The sequence below is a fragment of the Epinephelus fuscoguttatus genome, linkage group LG15, assembly GCF_011397635.1.
Source record: "Epinephelus fuscoguttatus linkage group LG15, E.fuscoguttatus.final_Chr_v1".
Taxonomy (NCBI): Eukaryota; Metazoa; Chordata; class Actinopteri; order Perciformes; family Serranidae; genus Epinephelus; species Epinephelus fuscoguttatus.
The window spans coordinates 28,896,029-28,918,495 of NC_064766.1; the positions used below are offsets into that span (position 1 = coordinate 28,896,029).

At 41.8% G+C, this 22,467-nt stretch overlaps 2 protein-coding genes across 3 annotated transcripts in view; both read left to right on the top strand.

Moving 5' to 3' along the window:
- Nucleotides 1-2,498, top strand: part of LOC125902486 (rap guanine nucleotide exchange factor 4-like) — a 34,738-nt gene extending 32,240 nt beyond the window's left edge. For both annotated transcript variants that reach the window (XM_049598864.1, XM_049598865.1), the window contains one exon: nucleotides 66-2,498. In XM_049598864.1, the coding sequence (XP_049454821.1) occupies nucleotides 66-193 (128 nt within the window). In that variant the 3' untranslated portion in view covers nucleotides 194-2,498. The remainder of the gene's footprint in view (nucleotides 1-65) is intronic.
- A 2,531-nt stretch (nucleotides 2,499-5,029) lies between these two features.
- On the top strand, nucleotides 5,030-22,436 carry LOC125902093 (mitogen-activated protein kinase kinase kinase 20-like). The gene is made up of 11 exons (XM_049598220.1): nucleotides 5,030-5,550; nucleotides 7,234-7,321; nucleotides 10,609-10,710; nucleotides 12,316-12,381; nucleotides 12,534-12,562; nucleotides 12,677-12,814; nucleotides 14,798-14,884; nucleotides 18,263-18,337; nucleotides 18,472-18,578; nucleotides 20,663-20,843; nucleotides 20,943-22,436. Exons 1-11 carry the CDS (start codon nucleotides 5,392-5,394, stop codon nucleotides 21,900-21,902), a joined length of 1,992 nt encoding a protein of 663 aa, XP_049454177.1. The 5' UTR covers nucleotides 5,030-5,391; the 3' UTR covers nucleotides 21,903-22,436.
- Nucleotides 22,437-22,467: the final 31 nt, after the last annotated feature.

Here is a 22,467-nt window from a genome sequence, read left to right on the forward strand (position 1 = left end):
TTACGTACATGCTGACTTTACCCACATCTTTACAATCACATTATTTCTCTCTCTTACTGCGTTAGATCCCGACATATGCCAACCCAACAAAAATCAAGCAGACGTACGGGGTTATGTCAGGAAGCTCTGCGTGGTTGACAACCAGAGGGCACTGACGCAGCTCTCCTACAGGCTGGAGCCTCGGCGGACATGAGCTCGAAATCTTCCACCGCCATCGCCTTCTCTATGATGTTAGCATAAAAAAAACCCACACACATTACCTGGAGAAAATAACAAAACTGGCCGTTCAGTAGCAAATCACAAAGACTTTAGCACTATCATGGGCTATTATGGATGAAGGACTTCTTACTGTGCCATTAAAAGCCTCTTCTCCCTGGACAGACAGAAACTGTTCAGCTGCTCTGTCGTCGCTGTGTCTCAGCCCCCTGACTGAGGGTTTTAACTGTACTAGCTGTTACTGTTTGGGACCTGTTAGATAGAACTGTAATGTATAGAACTTGAATCAATATCCTGCATGACTGAATTTCATAGGCTTTGTGTTCTATACAGTGGATTTCTATCAGGGGTGTCCTGTAATGTTGTGCTACCCCAAATGAGCCCTAGTTTACAATATATTACTGTACCTGCCTGTAAAGCAAACCTTACTCTCCTGATGGTCCTACTCATAGACAGAAAACACAGAAAACCCCATAAACTGTAACCTAGACTCTTCATTTTCTCTGTGGAATATACAGATAAATATGAAATCTGAAAGTTCTCTACTCTTAAGTAATCTACATGATTATATCCAAGTCTTTGAAAATCTTTAGGATTTTATGTCCTATAGTTTAATATTAGTGTCCCTTAAAGGAATACTTCACCCCCAAAATGATCTTTTGAATATCAACTACTCACCCCACGTTACGTTTATTTGTGAAAAAGGGTTTCTTGCATGCTTTCATGGTGAACAAAGGATCCAAAAGCAGAGAATTCTTGATGAATTGAACCTTCGCTAAGCCCTGCCCCTTTGTGATGGTCCGACAAGTTGTCAGAGTAAGCATGAAGCCCACACTGTAACTAACTTCAAACTCATATTTTTGAGAAAATGAAAGTGTGATTCCAGAGAGCAGCAGACAGAGGGGTCTACAGTCTGTGTTTGAAGGATATATCCGGGATGTCAAACTGACTCAGCAGCAACAACAGGTTAAAAAGACAAAGATAGTTAGAAGCTAAAGCCGAACTATAGGCTACAGATCACAGTGTAAAAGTGAACCACCACATCACTGCTGATCGCCACACAAGACAATGAATATAAAGGGAAACTTCGCTGATACAAACAAACAATGTTCATCTGCACACAATGTGATGTCACACAGCTGGTTGAATATCAGCAAAGTTTCCCTGCTTCCCTTCACTGGTTCCTGTACAGCAGGGTCGGTCTTTGTTTCACTGTTATAATCATTAAAAAGCAAAAGCAGCATGTGTATACATTCAGTAGGCTATATCTTCAGTAGCTAGCTAGCTAACCCAACACTTTTCAGGGTTTGATTTTGGTTTTGGAACAAGGAAGAAACGTATATCTTTTTCCAATCTCTCCAGGCACAAGTATCATTAATACACGACGTGCCCCAGGCACAACATTTAGCTTCAAATCCACAAAACCAGCCTGAAAATGAAGGAAATCTGAAACGACTGTACTAGAGTCAATGGAGCACAGCTGTGTCTGAGCAGGCCTGATGCTACGTTATAATTGGCCAGTCTGTGTCTAGGGGCGGGACTTAGTGAAGGGTCATTTGTAGTCATCGGTGACCATGTTTAACAACAGCAAAACTATATCAGAACATCTGTTTACAATCTCTCAAGCAACTTGTGCAGTATAGTCCATTTATCCAGTTGTATGCTCAGCACTGAAACATGAATTGTTGGTAAAACACTTAGGCATAAACAGCACTCATTCACTGTGGAGGCATGTGAGAAAAACAAATTTTCTTCAGAAATTCAACATAACACAGGGTGAGTAACTGATATCCAAATGTCCATTTGGGGGTTAATTATTCCTTGAATTAGTCAGACACGTCAAAACTACTAAACAAAGTATTAGTTGGATTAAAGTCCTTATTGTGTTGCAAACAGTGTTCAAATTTGTCACTACAGTATTGCGTTTTATTTTTGCATCAGAATACAATTCCTGTAGGATATGGATTATTCTAGATGATGAATTTGCTTGGTATGATCTGTTCTGAGGTCAGTTGTAAAACCAATCTGTACTCTTTGATTTGGAAGCACTGATCCTAGATGCAGAGTCTTAAAGGCAACTCAAACTTTGAGGGGAAATCTTGTCATCTGAGTCTGTGTAATTTTATTTTTATATATGTGGATGTAGATTTCGAGTGTGTTCTTGACAAGTGTCATTAATTTTCCTTTGATCTCAGGAGCTTCTGATGTGACTGTGTGTGTGTCAAGAACTGCCGTGAGGCTGTCTTTCCCCAGAGCAGCCTGTAACTGTACCGTATGTGTGGTCTGCCTTGTAAATAAAAATAGCTAATTTAACAGTGCTGATGCTTTGATGATGTTCTTCAAAATGTGTTTTTGCCCCGCAGGTGGTAGAGAGGCTGAGGATGGAGATGCATATCAACATTTACAACCTCTCCAACACAGACTGGCTTCAGTTTAAAGGAGCATTCTGCTAATTTCAGAGTCACTTTACTAGCTCTGAGGAGTACTGCTCAGCCTGCGAGAACAGCTGTAAAATGTCTTCTGTGGCTCTGGAGTTGGCTGTGTCAAGCCTGAGGCAAGTACTCAAGTGACATCACTAGGAGGATGCAAGTTTTTTTTTTTTTTGCAAAAAGTCTGGTTTAGAAATGGCAGCTGTGAAGCTTGAAAGATGTGAACATTTACCTGGCAGAGAGGGTCTAATGAACAACATGATTGAGCTACATTATGTGACATGTAGGGGCTTCCAGCAGTTTGGGGCTTCACCTACAGGGACAAAAAGTCCAGATATCTGCTCTGCTCATTTTTATTTTTTTTTTTTCATCTGTCACTGTCACATCCTTAAAATTTATCAAGCTCCATTTAATTTAATGTTAACTTTAACATATCTGGATGTTTTCTGATGTCATCTTTCCTTCAGCCATCTAATCATGACTACGTAAATATAAAATATGAGACATTGCTCTGATTAAAAGTTAGAACCTTGCTTGCAATATAAGAATTAGAAATAGGCAATATCATGCACAAGTGTTGGTGCAGTGGTCTACTACATCTAGTGTTGTAGCACTTGAGATTGATCTTGGTCTCGAGACCACTTTTTGAAAGTCTCTGTCTTATCTCGTAATCGACCGTAATTTTACTTGGTCTTATCTTGATCTCGGACAAAGGGGACTTCGGGTTTTATTTCAGGACCAGTCAAGACCACAACTGCGGGGATGTCACTAAATTGCCTATGCATTTCAAACCTTCCTGCTTCAAATGCAACAAAGAGCTTGACTGATTTCTAACAGCTTTTACATTTCTCAGTTATACATACGCACATATGTGTACGCCAATAAAAGAGGTGAATGAAGAGAAATCTTTATTTGCTTTCAGTGGGTGTTTTTATGGAAATGTGGATCTTTCAAAACAATTTTAGGAGCGCCTATGGTTTGCATGTTCCACATTTTGTCGTATGTGTTACATGCAGAGTGGGACTTGGACTGATCTTTGTCTTGACTCGGTCTTAACCCCTCAGTCTTAGCCTTTTCTTGGTCTCGGTCATGACTTGATCCCAGTTCAGGTGGTCTTGACTCTAGGCAGTAATTCTAATTTAATAATATAACATAAAAAATTCTCTACTACGACAGGCAACCATGCACTGATGTCTGAAATAACTGTTCATAAATGTAATCATATTACAAATACACTTAATAAATGGCTAAACTGCTGTAAGTACAATCACTGTCAAACATTGTCTCTTTACTCCATTAGTGTTAAAAAGTGTAAAACTGGACTGTAATATGAGTGTTACGTAGGCTTAGTATAAGTATATCATAAAAAAATAAACTAGATTTGAGTGAATTAAGCTGCAACACTAACTTTCATGTTCCCCTGATGATCTCTGTCCATTTTAGGTCAAAACCTAGCTCACAGATGATATCAAAATTTGACACACATACCGATGGTTCCCAGAGGAAGAACCCTTTTTGCATTTGAATGTTGGGCATGAACTGCCTGACCTTTCCTCTACCTTCACTGTTAAAACCAAACTTTCCTTTCAGACGAGACATTTTATTTTCTAACTGGCTGATTGCTGGGCTCACGTCTGCTCCCCCCAGAACAAACCCCTTTGAATTTGACAACTCCACCATCTGTTCTTTGGTGCTTTCCTCAAGTCACACATGTAAATTCTTGGGTTCTTGTTTATTTTATCGAACACTTTGGTTCTCTGGGGTGTGATGATTCATTGCAGCTTCCAGGAGTCATGTTTTACTTATGAAATGAATCACTGTTATGTCTCCTCTCTTGTGCTCAATTACTGTCACTAACTGAGAAGTGTCCCAACTTCCCTGTGCTGATCTCACCTGTCCCCTACACAGTGATGTCAGCAGGGCTATCTTGCTTGATGATGTCACTAGGTCATTCCTGTCAAGCTGAGTAACACGCTGGCTTCTCTGGTGAGTGTGTTTTTAGACGCAGTGTGTGTGAGGGATGGATTTAGGTATCTGAGGCAGTCACCCTCGTTGCTAACTGATTTACAATGTCTGACACACTATAGGCCAGAGTTGTTCGTGTGTGTGTGTGTGTGTGTGTGTGTGTGTGTGTGTGTGTGTGTGTGTGTATATGTGTATGTGTGTATGTGTAGTGTATGGACAGCTTTATATAGCCACAGTCATCCAGGAAGAAGGAATGCCCTGGATGCCGGTGACCATATTTGAACAGTGTGTCTGCTACAGGCAGACTGCACACACTGACTACAAACCGTAACTTACACACACTCAAACACTCACCTCCCCTTCATCTTCATGCTGTGTGTGTGTGTGTGTGTGTGTGTGTGTGTGTGTGTGTGTGTAAGCTTTGTGTTGTAGTTACACTGGATCACCACTATCAGGCAATGTAATGCCTTGTCTAGTAGTGACTGAGGAGCTTCGACTTTTCCTGACTCACAGGGAGCAAACTTCTCTCTCTCTTTCCAGCCCTTTCTGGTTTCTTCTCTCTGACAATCTGTTCTGCTGACTGACAACATCCACTCGGACCCTGTGGAGGAAACTACCCCTGCCTTCTCTCTTTATTTCTTAGTCTTCGCTCTCTCCTCTCCTTGCTGATCCGATACTTGTATATACTTTTGGGGCAGCGCTGGTGCTTGAGCGTGCACGCTTTTGAGCTCTGTGTGTGTGTGTATATGTGTGTGTTTGTGCGCGCGTGAGTCAGTATGCCATGTCGTCCCCTGGCTCGTCGTTTGTGCAGATAAAGCATGAGGACCTGCTCTTCTATGAGAACTGTGGAGGAGGGAGCTTTGGGAGCGTCTACAGAGCCCTCTGGATATCCCAGGACAAGGAAGTGGCTGTGAAGAAGCTTCTGAAGATTGACAAAGAGGTAAGGAGGGGACACACACATAAATACACACACAGCCATCATACATTTCTGCAGCAGAGACACATTAATTTAGAAATCAGAGTATTAAGAAGTTACGGATTCATCGATGGCACATTGCTGCTCTACTTTCCACTGATTTCCTAGAATGTCCTCAGACACCCAAAGCCCCCTCTTTCCCTCCCTCCCCTCCCCTGTTGTCTGCCGTTGAACATGTGTTTATCTTAAACATACCTCTCCTCGTCCCCCCTCCTCCGCCCACTCTATGTGGATGGAGCTGTATTATTTATGCCAGCACTCCCCTGTTCCTCCCATTGTATTTTTGGGCGAGGTGTGTGGTCATCTGGGGCTTTACGCATTGCAGTTCAGGCCGGGTGGTTCTCCATGAGAATGACCCCGATGGTGATTCAAACATCATTTCCTTCCATGTTATTAATACCAGGCTGGCGGAGGCTCACAGCCCTGAGTGTCAGGAAACCGATAGAAGTTAGAGTGACCTGTGGGTGAATTGGGCATGGTGGCATTGTTGATTTAAAAAATACAATCTAAAGCATGCGCTGACATTAAAGACAAATATAAGGCAGTGAAGTTAAGGATATAAAACACACTTTCACACATGAGCTAACTGCATAAAACAGATGGAACAGAATTTGATTTGTTGTCTGACTTATTTCTCTCACACTCACTTCCTCACGCCCGCACACAAACACACACAGGGTGGGCAGATATCCATAAAAGTGTGTGTGTACAGTTCATATGTAAATACAAATTGATGGATCATGGGAGAACTGCAGGCCCGGAGGATTCTTTTTTTGCAGCACGCCATGTGAAACGGAGCTGCTTGTGAACAATGTGGTGTTAAAATCACATTTCAAGTCATCTTTGCACAAACACTTTGTTCACGCAATGGTGGAAGAAGTACTCTGATTATTAACTTAAGTCAAAATACCAACACCGCACCATAAATTAATAATCTATTACAAGTGTATTTAAAAATATACTTAAGTAAAAGTACAGACATATAAGCAACAAAATTAAAAAGTATTCATGCAGAATGGCCTATGTTAGTGTTATTATATATATGCAGCTGTCAGATAAAAGTAGTGCAATTACAGTACAATATTTCCCTCCAAAATGTACTTAGTTACTTTCCATCACTGCAATCACACATGAAAAACTACATGTGCAAATGCGTGCGCTCAAACTGATGTTTGTGCACACTGATAGCCTCACACGAGGGAATAAAATTGATAAGATAAAGGGCTCTTTGGAGGGAAGCCTCAACAATATTTTGGTGCAGTTTTTTGTGTGATTTCACGTAATTTATGGTTCGTTATTATGTTGCTTGGCAACAGTTACATATTCCACAAATGCAGAGGGTATGACCCGTATGTCAGTTCAGATTAATGGCATGTTTGTCACTGTGGTGTGGAAGGTCTTTGCAGACTCAAACCTGAGGTATGAAAGAGGTTCAGAGCTCAGTTCAGGCATCCCCAAGACACTGTTAGAAATAACTTTGAAATTGGATAACAAGTCAAAAGCTCTAACGTTTGGGTTTACGGTCCATCAGAAAAGGATTAAAGATAAAGTTTCCTTGCCAGTGTCAGATATTGGAAAACTGAAGGAGGATGCTAATGACGTTGTTCTTATCCCTCTTGTTTTTCTTTTTCTTGTCTCATCTTGCAGGCTGAGATTCTTAGTGTCCTGAGTCATAAGAACATCATTCAGTTTTATGGAGCCGTGCTGGAATCTCCCAACTATGGCATTGTCACAGGTCAGACCCCGCATGTGTGTGTGAGTGTGTGAGTGCTTCTATATGTTTATGTAATTCATGCATACTTTCAGAACATAAAACCTGAAAATATGACTGTGGGAGTGTTTTAATGCCCAACTTCATTCAGATAAAAGTTAGCATCTGGAAAAATGCTCTGTAAAGGTTGATTTGCATTGTTGTTGTCTCAAGAGTTACAGCCCAATGAATATAAGTAACATTAGGTGCTAAGGTAAGGGTTAGTTAAGGATAAGTTTGGTATTTTTCAACCTGGACCCTATTTTCCTATGTTTTTGTTGAAATGACTAATGAGGATAAAGTCTGCAGTATAACCGCTTGGGGCATATTTACACTGTCAATTTATGTCCAGGTGCTTGTTTTTGCCACTAATAGACTGAGATTATCATTTTAAGTGTCTAAGGGATGCTTTCCATAAGTTGTCAAAGAGTTAAGATCCTTTTTGTTTAACAAGAAACAGCCCTGAAATCACAACTGCCAAATCCACCAGACTATTTAAATAAACAGTAATTCTAGTGTGTATAGACACATCATATTTTCACATTTAAATAGGTGAATTAAGGATTTATTTCCACCAAACCAGAGCTGATAATTGTTGGAACAGTGGAAAGACCAACCAAGACGGCTTTTGAGTTTATTCTGTTTCTGCAGGCTTTTAACGAAGTGTTTTTTACGATGATAAAATTACTCTGGTGGGTGTGATGATAGCAATTTTTGGGGTGTTTCCTGCTGAAAAAAAGGATCTCTCTCTTTGAGGAGAAGGTATATGTCTGTAGGGATCCTTTAATAAAATGACACTTATAATATATAACACTGTATAATCAACAATTTGAGCCTGTCGATGGTAAAAACAAACACATTTAGTAAATCTAAATTGACGATGCGAACATACCTCAAGTTGTGACACTGCAGCATGTTTTCGCCGCTGCTGGCTGCAGCTCCCTCGCTCAATACTGGACCATTTTCAAAAGTATTTCCCATTAGTCACTTACACACAATAAAAGTAAAATAGGATCCAGGTTAATGCTAAACATATTCTTTGAGGTCAGGTTGGGGCATGGAAGGGTGAGGGTCAGAGCAGACTGTCCTCTCATATAAAACTGCGTGTGTATATTAGCTTTATTAGTGTGAATGTGATCTTCAACGTGCCACTTATGTACACGTTATCACATGCTCTGATGGCCGACCGGTGTTTATGTGTGTGTTTTGAAGTATTGGTGTATACTCTGCGTGCTGGTTCTTGCCGCGTTTCCTGGCAGGACATTTGTAACTGAGACCAGCATGTCTGGATGTGGTAGTAATCCTTGATGGGGTCATATGGTTAAGATAAAGCACCGACACACCACCACAGACTTGTCCAGCGACAATTCTCACTGCAGCTGAGTCTAATAAAGTCCAGTGCTTACTAAAAATAAAAGAGTACAGTAGGCAAAAATAAGAACCGGTTCAGGGGATGGAGGTTGGTGCCAGTAAAATCCATTTTGAAATGGCATGTTCTACTTCCTTGATGGGCCATTATCCTCTGTCTGTCTTCTACGTGTCTCTTTGAATTGTCACACTGAACAGGAAAATGGTAAAGGTTCAGAGGTCAGAGATAATCTGGATTAGACAGTCAGGGTGTGAAGGGTGTGAGCTGTTCCTCTGATCAGAGATAGCTGCTCTGTGTGGTGCGTGCAGCACTCAACTGTGTGTGACCTTTCTCAAATATTATAACATATTGATGTAGACAACTGCAACAAAAACGTCCAAACAAGTACAAAAGCACTGAGGTTATTTCACTTGTTCTGAATGTCAATAAAACTCTATTAAAGTTGATTAGCTTTTAAACATGTGGAGTGAAATCTGCTCTGGATATTTATTCTTACAATCGCCAGAGTGAGATTAAAGTGAATGTATCACGCTTTTCCATGTTTTCTGTCATATTATGTGGCCAAAGTTTCAGATAATAAGGTAAATGTATGTAAAAGTAATCCCTGTGAGCTTAAACCGTTTTTTCTTCTTTCAAGACAAGTTGACATCAGTGACATCAAGTGTTTAACCTACACTGCTACATGTAGCGACATGCTAACATCAGGGAAACCTGTAATCTTGGTTGCCAAAGTTGTAAATTTCTCCCCGATTTCAGATCCTATTCCTGCTGGAACATGTTCAGTTGTAAAGACTTTGGTTTAGAAGCTTTTATAGGTGATTTGTCACAGTAGGAGGGGCCACTATATGCCTTGACAGCCATTCCCTGGCTCCAAGGACATTTTTACATGTAGCTAGATGCTTACATCAGGGAAACATGTAATCTTTGTTGCTGATGTGCTGCAGGATTGAGTCTTGAAAAGCAAATATTAATTAGCATTTTACACTTCTGGTTTCTCCTGTCTCGAAGTAAAAAGGTTTTTTGAATGAGTTTTTGGTGAGATGCCTGAAATAAGGTCTGTAGTTAACAAGCTGGACAGACTTTCACGTTTTGTTCTATGACATAAAACAAGACAGTTCATACCCTACTAGTGAATTTTGAAGGCTTTAGGTATCTTTAAAAAAGACTGTTGCTAACAAGTGGCTAAATGAGACTATAGAATGTCACCACACGGCTTTGCAGCCTCGTTGTTTTGGGAATGTTAAAGTCATGGGACCGTGGTGTAGTTCATTTATAGCCTAATATTAGCTTTTTACTTCTGCTGATTGTATTTACGCCTCAAAAATCATAGAAAATTACTTCTGAACTAAACGTGTAAATACCGTAAACTTTTGTTTGCCTCAGAGCTTATTCTCTGTAAGAATCCAAAATCCACTGGAAAAACCCCATTGGCTTTTTGTCGAGGGAACCAGTGCGATGCTAATTCAAAGGTCACCCTGTAAAAAAATGTTTACCTTGCAGCAAGATTTTGGTTTAGAAGCTTTTACTGGTCAGCATTACTCCTTTACAATCATTCCCGCGGCTGCAAAGACAGTACAGAGAAACCCCACCGACCTGGAAACGCTCACCAATCAAAGCAGACTGGGCTTTTTTGGGAAGAGTGCCTAAAGACACAGACGCAGAAACAGAGCAACTCAGACAGAGGGTGAATACAGGTGTTCCAGCACAGACAGCATGAGGAATACAGTGTTTTTTGAACATTAAAGCCTGTAAACATGAACCTGAAAATGAACACAATAGGACACTTTAAGGATCAAACTCAAATTGATGTAGGTCACAGATGTCTGTATGGATGCCATGCATGCACATAATTTCTCTTCTTACCTGTTCTCCTATAATGACAGCTGCCTCTCTGTTGTTGCAGAATATGCCAGTGGAGGGTCTCTGTATGAGTACCTCTCCAGCGAGCAGAGTGAGGAGATGGACATGGAGCAGATCATGACATGGGCCATTCAGATGGCCAAAGGTACATCTAGAGGACAATTAAAATATCTCTGTGTCAGGGTTGAATAACTTAGCTTCTGATATAAAGCAGAGGTAGGAGCACTGATACGATCACCAGCATCCTGCAATACTGTGATACTTTAGTCGTCATGCAGCAGAGTTAATAATAGGTTTACACAGCTTTTTTATTTGCCTCTTAATCACCATCTTTAACCTGTGTGTATTTAACACCAACAAGCTTTTTCCATTTGCCTGTGGCAGTTGGTACCAACTACAAAAGGCAAAATAAGAGAATCAAATAAAACTATAAATATACAGAGCAGTAAAACATATTACTTTGGACAGATATTACATGTGTTACAAATAATAATTTTTCAACAAAAAAATTGGCAAACAGCTCCTTGCTAGTTACTGGGGCAGTGAATGACGGTGGTACAGTAGATAAAAGGGGAACATTTAGATTCTTAAATGTTCTGTGGTAGATTTTAAAGGGATAGTTTGGATTTTCTGAAGTGGGGTTATATGAGGTGCTTATCCCTAGTCAGTGCATTGCCTTCAGTACATGTCAGTTGTCATGCCTCCAGTTTGGAGAAGCAGGCAGGAATATTACCACGGAAGCTGAGCGATGTACTGCTGTGGACGGGGTTTGCAACAAAGTGTATTTTACCCACCTAAAAAAACGGTCAAATCAGTTCAATTGAATGCTTTATTTTGAATATTTTCACTTTACTTTTTCACGGGTAACTGAAGTAAGGCTTATTTTTGCTCATTTCACAGCCAGACTCCATTGACAAAAACAGTAATTTTACCTTGCTGAACACAGGAGCTTCTGATTTACCACCACCTTGACCGGTTAATTTATTTGTGTCATTGTGTGATGTTGGGTGTTTTAACGGGTTAGATCAGGTTTACCAAAGTCACACAATAACACAAACAAACTAAATAATTGTGGCAGCTGTAGACCAGCAGCTCCTGTACGTAGCGAGGTATAATTACTGTTTTTGCAATGGAGTCTGGTGATTATAAAGAGAGCATAGATGGATAAAACAGCTTGGGTTCCCTGTCAGAAAGGGCTGCCTATGGCAAGGTAAAGTGGTGAAAATATTCTAAATATAGCATACAATTAAACTGATAAAAAAAAATTTATTAGGTGGCTGAAATAAGTTTAGCTACCCCCATCCACAGCTGTACATTGTGTCTGTACTCCTGCCTGCTTCTCTAAATTGGTTGCATGCCAACTGCCATCTACTATGTGTAATACACCTATGGTACATAAACCACATCAACCTCACTTAAAAAAAAATACAAACTATCCCTATAAGTTAATTTAACAGTAAAAAGAGACACACTGCACACTAATTATAAATGATATTCAGTAGTTAAGACTGTCATCTTTGCACCCAAACTCTGACGACACTGATCATATTACACACTGATTCAGTTAGTTGAGGTTGGTTGTCTTTTCCTCTTATTATAATTGCTCCTTTGTGTAAATGTTGTCTTTGGCCTACATGTTTTAACCTCAGTTCATCCAGTGGATTTCTGGGTTAACCTGAAGCCCAAACCAAAATATTCAACAGTGACACTGCATTTTTCCCCTGGTTCTTACTGCTTGATTTCCTTCCAGGGATGCATTACCTCCATGCAGAAGCTCCAGTCAAAGTCATTCACAGAGACCTCAAGTCACGGAACGGTAACACATTACCACATTTTTATTTATGCCTCAAACCCCTTTTCTTATGCACATGTAAACACAAGTTCTCTTTGCCATTTGTCTGTCAGCTGTAGCATATTACCGTTTCATGTCACACAGCTTTGACTGGTTTCTTTGCTCTCTTTTTACAGTGGTGATGACAGCAGACAGAGTGCTGAAGGTGTGTGTGTCTTGTGATGTACAGACAACCACATTAGCATGAGCAGTTTTCAGTCACATCAGGCACACAGGTAAATCTGTTTCTTCACTGCTCTTCTCTTTGTTGGGATTTCAGATTTGTGACTTTGGAGCATCGAAGTTCCTGTCCCACACCACCCACATGACGGTGGTGGGCACTTTTCCTTGGATGGCTCCTGAGGTCATTCAGAGCCTGCCTGTCTCGGAGACATGTGACACTTACTCCTATGGCGTGGTGAGTTGGCAGTACTGCACAAATATCAGCAAAATCAGGCCAGAAATCAAACCTCAATACTTTTTTTTGCGACCAGACAAACATGTCGAGCCATGACAGCTGGAATTAAATGCTTGCTCATTTTACAAAATCATTTTTGCTCATTTTAAAGACTGTAATTCAGGCATAATTCTTGTATGGCTGCTTGTATTCAGACATCATTTAAAGGTGAGCACCACCTAAAATAGAAATCCCAATATGTTATTTTCATGGCCTAGGAATGTTCATTCAATATCTACGAGCATGACCGACTCTCTCTTAAAGCCAGAAGTGTCAGACGTGTGATGTCATCAAGTATAAAGTCTGGAGCTGCTCCACAGACAACAGCAGCGTCCAAAATTCCATACTAACAGGCAATTTAGTATGCTAAAACATTATGTAAGATATTTTTGGTATGTCTGAAACCTTATGTATGAAACACATACTATGTCAATTGCATAATATTACCGATGACATGTCACAATATGCAAACACTGGACACTCTGCCGGCTTAAGTATCCCACAGTGCAATGCTGTAGATACATGTGTGGACCCCACAACAATGACAGCATTCTAGGAGCCATACTTGGTGTCAGTTCTATTGGAGTCAGCCACACTTTAACCCATTAAATCTTTGTTGTTTTATCTTTGACTGAAAAACCCTTCCACCAGTGTGATTTACCATGCCTGCCTGATTGACTCCAGTAGAACTGACACCAAAGTCTGGCCCCTCGAACACTGTCATTGTCGTCATGACCATTCCCTCTTTTATATTTTCCTTGGTAGACCCCAGGAGGAGTAGGTGATGTATCTGCATCAACCTGCGGGGATTATAATGAATACAAATACAAGCAAACAACAAAGTAATGGACTGTGACCAACAGCTCTGTAACTTCAGTAATGCTTCAATTCAAGTCTAAGTATTTAGATTTCATTTGGCTAGGCGTAATATACTTTTAAAATTCTAATTTGCTGGTAAAGCTGAGGTTGGCATGTTACCATGTGTTACCGGCTCACCCTTTTACCCTTTTAATGGCGGTGGCCTTGTGAGTAACCTGTGAGGGTGTGACGTGTACTTCAGTGTGTGTATGGAGGGAAACAGTTCTCTCGGTGTTATAGTGAAGACTTCAGGCAGCAAAGAGTGATGATAATTAGTAGAATTAAGTGTCTATATAAGTTCAGGGCTACTGTTAGACCTCATAAGAAAGCCATGCTTACTGTTTTGTGGTGAAGGCTGCAATAAAGCCATTGTGAACGGCATCTGAACACCTCGCTATCTTTCCTATAGCAGAGTGGTACGCACCACTAGAAGCTAGTCACCAGCTAATAACAAGCCAAGCTAATATGATGCTAATAAGGCAGCGTGTTCCCAACTACGGTTTGGAGCCACTTAGCTGTCACTGAGAGAGGTAACACATGGTTATGTGTCTCCAACCAAGGAGGCTCCCAGAAGGTGGCATGGTAATTACAGTTCAGTGCATCCGAAAAGATACATATTAATGTCTATTCACACAAAAATATGCTGAACGTTAGCGCACATATTTGGTATGTAATGCATAGTATGTGATTTTGGACCCAGGCAATGATTGGAGTCTGATTTTGTGGACCCAAAGAATGTTTGTTTTACTTTTTTTAGACCCAAATGTCGTTTATCCTTTGTAGTGCTCTCAGTTCTGATACAGAAAATGTACCCATATACAGACTTTATACTTGATGACATCACAAATTAGATTTTTAGCACTCTACTTTTTGAATTTGAGCATTGTTTACTATCAGCACAAGTGTGAATTAATGTCATATTATTCCCTGCCCTACTGTGTTGGGTATTTTGGTTTGATTTCATCGTGCCTTTTTATTTACACATCCTCACAACTATTCAGGAGAGTTACATGAAATACAGCAGACCCACACATGAAAGAAATGATGTCTGTCTGAATGAACCAACACAGTCTGTCCTGTGGCCAGGTGCTGTGGGAGATGCTGACTCGGGAGGTTCCTTTCAAAGGTTTTGAAGGGCTGCAGGTTGCGTGGCTGGTGGTGGAGAAACAAGAGGTAAACCCCCACCCACCACACAAACACACGTGAGCACACCTTCCTGAACACACTGTCAGCATGTAGACCCATCAGAGTTTGAGAAGGCTGGAGGAACAATGCGATGCTCTCATGGTTTCCACTGCGAGCTGGTGAGGCTGAGGCTGGGTATTTTTAGGCCTGATGTCAGTTCTCTGGTCTTGTAAGGCCTGGATACACAGCAGTGGAGCTCGGCCAGACCCCCCCACCCCCCCCACCCCACCCCCGGCTAAAGCCTTTACGAGAGAGAGGGAGAGACAGCGAGAGAAAGTGGGGGAAAAGAGGAAAGATAGCAGCGATAGGAGGTTTGATTCAAGAGGTTTATGAGAGGTGGGGGGGTGATGGTTATACAGTGAATGTGTTTCAGTTATTGACGTGTCTGAATCCTCCACAACAGACACACGCACACACACCGGGGGCCAACAAACAACTCTGAGAACATGATTCCTGCGTAGCTGTTGGCTAATCTCCAAATACTCTCCCTAAATAACTCCCTCCCTCTCTGTGTCTTTCCCTTTCCCAGTCTCCCTCTGATTTTCCCCTCCGTTGCTATACCTCTCCTCCTGACCCTCTTACTTGCCCTCTCTCCACTCAGAGTCTGTGATATTTTAGGATTAATCCCCAGAGAAAACTGTTTCCATTTACTGCACTGTACTATGGAGCTGTCTGGGCTCATTCAGAGCTTTGGTGATGCCAGAGGATCTTTTATGCAGGGGCATTATCCCAGTGGCGCGATGTGGTTTAATGGTGTTAATGCAGTTTATACGTTACAGAAGATAAACAAGGACCCAGACACTCTCGGATATATCCATTTTCCCTCATTAACAGATTGAGTGTACATTAAACAAATGACTATATTAAGAACTTATTAGTCTGAAATGTGCGATACACAAAACATAACCCTTAAAACAGCCTCCGTGTCTCACAGTGTGCCTGTATTTTTTGCTGGAGTGTTCCTAGATTTAAAGCCCCATTATTTATTACCAAAGAGCATTTAAGTTTTCTGTATTTCTATTTTTCCCTGAGCTCACTGTTTTGAGGTGGGTGGGACTGGAAAAAAAGTGATGTAATGTACACTGTACTTCTAGGAACCAATCAGGATTTAGCAATATTTGATTCACAACGAAGAGAGACAGTGGGGAGGCTGGTTGCTTGTGTTTTCAGGCCACTGTCAGGCCACAAATCTGATCACACCACGCCCATACAGTCCTGATGAAGCACATTAGATGAGTTCATGAGTGTTTAAACTCTTAATAAATGATACCCAGGGTTCCCTCAGATCCTAAAACGTCTTAAAAGGCATTCATTCAAGAATCTAGGTATTAAAATGTCTTAAACCTGTCTTTCAAAAGTCTTAAAAATGCTAACACACGGGGTGTAGGATTGTATGAGTCGTTTATTTTCTGTCATTGCATTGTAAAATCTCAAAATATTTGGTAACATCTGTTTTTCTGAAATAATTTACCGAATGCCTCTCACAGTAACGTCATGCAGATCAGGACAGTGGAGCCATTCATTCAGTCATTTTCTGTAACCCCCTGTTGGGGGTCATGGGGGGGCTGGAGCTGATATCGGCCCACATTGGGCGAGAGGCGGGGTACACCCTGGACAGGTCACCAGACTATCACAGGGCTGACACATAGAGACAGACAACCATTCACACTCACATTCACACCTACGGACAGTTTAGAGTCACCAATTAACCTGCATGTCTTTGGACTGTGGGAGGAAGCTGGAGTACAAACCAGAACCCCTCTTGTTGTGAGGTTACAATGCTAACCACTGTACCATCAAACAGTGGTATTTTAAATTCAACAAGTGTACTGTATGCAAAAAAGTTTTTCAAACTCACAGTGAGGCCTTTCGCACCAGCATTACTTTGATATTTTTGGCTGTCAGGGAATTTTTATGTCAGCTATCACAGGGATTACAATGAGTTCTTGTACAGACATCCATGATCCTCAGACTTTGCTGTAGCACTGCCAACAGGTCGAAATTATTGAGTCAAATAATGTGGCTTATGACAAATTACCTGCAAAACTAATGGCACTCCCATCAGCCTCAACTGTACTTCCTGTTTACTACTAATTAGCAAATGTAAGCATGCTAACACCCTAAACTAATATGGTAAACATTAAACCTGATAAACATCAGCATGCTAGCATTGCCACTTTGAGCATATTAGCATGCTGGCATTAGCAGTTAGCTCAAAGCTCCACTGTGCTTCAGTGCAGCCTCACAGAGCCGACAGTGTGGCTGCTCACTCTTAAATTTGATTTTTTCTTATAAAAAAAGGGATACATGATGATTTTTACAGATGATTTCCAGTTCATTCTGGCTGATTGCTGATGGTGATATATGCACATTTTTCATTTTTCTGCCTAACTGCAGAGAACATCAAGTCTCTCTCCTGCAGTGGAATTACCATGTTATTATGCCTACTTTTATAGTGATGGCCTACTGGCAGATGCAGACATAAAATACAATGCTTTTCAAAATGTATTATTTAGTCATGAAATTTTGGACAAATACTTAAGATTTAAAGCCAAGTTTTCAGGGGATTTAAATGGTTAATTAGGATTCCTACAGCTTAAGGCAAGTTAAATTTATGACTTTTATTAATGCCACTTAGAATGATATTTAAGACCAAAAAAACAACAACCATGAACTGACATCAGTTACCTTGGACTGGGGACAGTTTTTCCCAAATGTTTGTAACATAAAACATGATTTATTGGTCGTGTGTCTGAAAGGAGGGTAGAATAAAATTGGAAAATATGTGGCATCTGTTGGCAAGTTTTCTTTGTGACTTTCTCACTATGCGTGTGGGATTCCACTGCCTCGACTGTCATTATGCAGAGTTTGAAAACTTTTTGTCATAAAATACACTGAGCCTTCTATGCATTGCTTTGTACTGGTTTCAGCCATGCAACAAACTCTTGGTTACTTCATGTTGAATTTACACTTCCCCATGTTGTCCAGGATACAGTGACAGCTAGCTAGCGGACAGTGGATCCTCTCCTCTGCTCTGAGCATTGCAGCGGGAAACACAGAAAATATGAGTGTTGGTTATGTTATCCTGAGGTGGTGAGGTAGTGATGTGAAAGGCTAACAAAAAAAAAAAAAAAAAAGAAACAGCCTTTGAAAGTTAAATTTAAGACAATTTAATACTGATTAAGGCCTTATTTTCAGATTAATAAAGTCAATGCTTTTGAAGACTTTTTATGGATTAGTGGGAGCCCTGATTGTTTGTAGGTTTAATTATTTTTAAAAACAAGGTGGTCCCGTATGATTTCTCTGTTAAAAGTAAAAAGCTTTTGCTTCCTGTGTTTGCATGTGTTTGTGTGCCTGGGTATCTAGAGGCTGACCATCCCCACCAGCTGTCCGGCAAGTTTTGCAGAGCTGATGAGGAAATGTTGGCAAGCAGACCCAAAGGTAAGCTCAGTGGACGAGGGCCACAGTGTTTCATCTCCTAAAAATGTCTCTCATGCCTCCCTAAGTGTTTAAAGACATTAAAAATAGGTGTGTCAGCTGGTCACTTTATCTTGTGTGCATGCATGTACCTACAGGAGCGTCCACAGTTCAAACAGGTGCTGGTAACCCTGGAGACTATGGCCAATGACAGCAGGCTACCGGACCAGTGTAACTCCTTTCTACATAACAAGGACCAGTGGAGGTACACACATAAACACACACATACAGACTTGTAGACATCCAAAAGAAGACACTGAGTGTGTCTGCACTGCGTCTGAGCATGATGCAGATACTTTTGAGTGTATACGTTAAAGTCTTGGTCGGAATGACAAATGCAGTCTGTGATTTACTGTTCTCCAAATAAAACTCAATATGCATGCACACAGATTAAAAACACAGTCACACACGTGCATACATACAGAACTCTGTGGACTCTAAAGCTCAGGAGAGAAGCTGAATGTGTGACCCTGTGCTCTACTTCAGTCTATAATAAGCTCTCTGGAAAGTGTCCATGGAAGAGATTCCTCCACTCCTCCACTCTGCCCTCGCTCTGAGGGGAGGGTGGGGGTGGGTGGGGGGGGGTGGAGGAGAAATCAAGTGTAAGCTGAAGAAGAGGAGAAGTTCACAGAAGAACCGAAATTTATTGGGTGCATGTGAAATCTAAAAGACTGAACGCCAGAGAAATGGCAAGGATAGTGGGAAGCAAGAGCGGGCTGAGGACAGGGGTGAGACGAGGGAGAGACAGAGAGACGGAGAGGTGGGGGATGGAGCAGAGCAGAGAAGGTGCGAGATTCTGTGCATATTTAACATGAGTACAGCGAGGCAATCAATTCTGAGTGAAGTTTTGGGTACGGGTGGAAAAAGTTGGACAAGGAAGGGGGAGGCGGACAGGAGGAGGAGGAGGAGGAAGAGTGAGGGAGGTGAAGGGGCGGGATGAATGAATAGGGAGGTATGGAAGGAACACAGGAGGAGGTAACTATGTCTGTGCGTCAGATCTGTCTATATTTAGTTGCTGTGAGAGTTGATTGTGTTTGTGAATACAGATTTATGAACTGTCACTCACTAACTCTCACAGTGACCTCTCGTGGTGATAGATGGTACTGCAGCTAAAAGATTTACTCAGTAGCAGTATTGTCTTCTGCAGAAATCGTCAAGTAAACTACATATGATATGTCACGTGGTCTGCTATAGGAAACTGTATGCTATATGAGTATGAGTGATGGTGAGGCAGCTTCAGGATGAGTTTAAAAACTAGGGTTAAAATTTGAGAACAACTTTTTGCAGTGGCATTGAAAGATGACAGTTTGACTGACCTGCATTACTGCATGTGGTGCATTATTTCCTGTCATTACAAAATGTAACAGGACAATGATTTTGTATGTTAAAGCTGCTGTCGTTAACTTTTTATAAAGTACCCGTTTGTTATATTTGCTCAGTGTCACTACATCCACACAGGAGAACATGAGACAGATAATCTCTGAAAAAAAATCATGTTCCTTCTCCTCCTCGCTTGCAAACAACCAATCAGAGCCGAGGAGTGTCTAATGCAGCTGTCAATCATGTCAATCACTGCTCATGAACTGCTTTTACCTGTCAAACTAGGCAGCACTGATCAAATATGAATCAAGACGCACCCACCAGCCGGAGCAAACTTTCTGATTTTACAGCTAAACAGTACACTAAATTATGTTTCTGAAAACATCTGAGGTGAGAAATACTCAGTGCAGTAGCAGAATCTTGATTATTATTCAATCAGTGCTGCCTAGTTTGACAGTTCGGGTTAGGATTGACGGCTCTGATTGGTTGTTTTCCAACAGCCACAGTTGATTCGAGCAAATTCCTTTAGTAGCAGTGTGAAGATGCAGAGGAAGATTAACATTTTCCACATCTGTCTCATGTACTACTGTGTGGACGTAGTGACAGTTTTAGCAAATAAGATAGTAAACTGTGAAAACTGGTATACAGTTAATACCATATACTACTTGCATGTGGTGCTGTATGGAATTAGATACTGTGGTAACTGTGTTGCAGTTGCAGTAGTAGTAATACACACTAGACCAAAGTAAAGCACATTAGTCATGAGTGATCTTGGGAGCTTTAACTTTTAAAACAGTAGGGTGTTTGGACAGAATATTTTTTCCTAGAGGACATGCCTGTGCTACTGAAATTTATCAGTGTCAGTTTCTCTCTCACTGCAGTTAAGTTGCTGTTAAAATTAGACCACATCTGCATGTAAAAAGTCACAGTAGGTGACGTGTATTCTGTTTGCGTGTGCCTGTACTACAGGTGTGAAATCGAGTCGACCTTGGAGCGCCTTCGGAAGCTGGAGAGGGAGCTTTACTCCAAAGAGAAGGAGCTGGAGGAGAGGGAGAGGAGGCTCAGACTGTGGGAGGAGAGGCTGATGGAGAGGTCCAGTATGACTCCCAGTCCGACCTCCCTACTCATGGAGCGCTCAAACATCTCACCAGTAAGTGGAAGTGAAATATGTAAATGTGTTAAGACAGCTGAAAAGACCTTTTTTATAATCTTGGCCCTCCTCTCCTTTCCTCCTCTCTGACCTTGTCAGTTCTTCCCATCGATGTCCATCGGTTCTTCCGGCTCCTTTTTCCGCTCGCACTCTCAGGACTCCAACAGTGCAGGGGTCAGCAGTGCTGGCGTCAGCTGTCTCCTCCGCACCCTCAGCAACGGAGACACAGAGAGGGGGGGCAGTGCGGTGCTGGAGAGGGGGATCGGTTCCCTCGACGGCGGCAGGCTGCATGCTGTGTTCCGAGGGTTGCAGGGGAGGTTCGGAGAGGAAGACGGGGAGGAGGAAGGAACCCTGGAGGAGAAAGGGTGGGGGCAGAGGGAGAGAGATGACAGTGGGAGCATGGAGGGAGGAAGGGTGCAGGTGACACTCAGGAGCTTCCCAGGTGGGGTGGTGGAGAGGGAGGAGAGGACGTGGGAGGAGGGGGATCGGGAGAGAGGAGGGATGCAGAGGAGCAGGGTGACCACCATAGTCCGAGGGTTTTCGGGTGGGTTTGGAGAGGCAGAAGGGGAGAGGGAGAAGGAGGGAGGATGGGAGATAGAGAAGCTGGGGGACAGGCTAGATGAGAGAGGAATAGAGGGAGGGATAGAGGGAGGGAGGATGCAGACCATGTTCAAGGGTCTCCATGGGAGTCTGGGGGGGTTGGGGGACATGCTGTCATTAGACATGGATGAGATGGGGGAGATGGAGAGACTAGGCGACATGGACATGAACATGAACATGGGCGACCTGGGAGTGATGAAGGTCAGGAGCGAGATGGGGGTCAGGGGTCGCAGGAGTGACATGGGAGTAGTGGTCCAGGGAGTCAGAGGTGACCGCAGTGAGGCCATCAGCCAAAAGATTAGAGGCGAAGTCATCGGTCACTCGGGGGTGCAAGTGAGCATGCGGGCCTCGTCCAATCAGAACTCTGTGAAGAGCTGCAGCGTGCGACACGGAACCAAGATCAACATGGCTACTGCCGCCATGGACATGATGGAGCTCGACTGGTCCGACAGTGACTAGGAAACACACCAGCACACACACACGCACAGAAAACACATAGAAATATACACAGAGGCCAAACTAGAAAGATTTCGACTTGTCAGCACGTACAGTATCTGAGCTACAGTATGTGCAGTAGAATCTCCAGTTGAAACAGAGCTGGTATACACACATTTCTTTTGTTAATTTTTTTTATTGAATGGATGAAAACTATACCCATGTGTACTGTGAAGTAGGAAGGAGCAAAAAGACAATTAGAGGTTGTCTTGTCATGTTGTCAGAATGACTTCACCTGTGTAATTTAATGTGCTATTAAAACTGCTGCATAACATACTGTAAGAGGTACAAGTGTTACAAAATAACACACTTGAATGCCGCTCTAATGAGGCAGCACTGTCTGATTTTTTTTTTCTCCTGCTTATGTAGTTCATAGATTTGATTTGTTCAAAACAAGCTTTGACTTTATCAGTTCTAACTGTGATTCTAGTGTGTGAATTTTTGGCATTTCTTTCTGTATATTTTATCATTTTTCAATAAAAAGAAAAGAAACTCTGATTTCATTCCTGTGATTTCACTCCACTAGAGT

Bases quoted from the DNA above. Each gene is read 5' to 3' on its own strand.
- LOC125902093 (XM_049598220.1), top strand. From the start codon at position 5,392: ATGTCGTCCCCTGGCTCGTCGTTTGTGCAGATAAAGCATGAGGACCTG. The intron at 14,885-18,262 runs GTAAACCCCCAC...CTGGGTATCTAG, and splicing joins TGGTGGTGGAGAAACAAGAG to AGGCTGACCATCCCCACCAG. The intron at 20,844-20,942 runs GTAAGTGGAAGT...TGACCTTGTCAG, and splicing joins AGCGCTCAAACATCTCACCA to TTCTTCCCATCGATGTCCAT.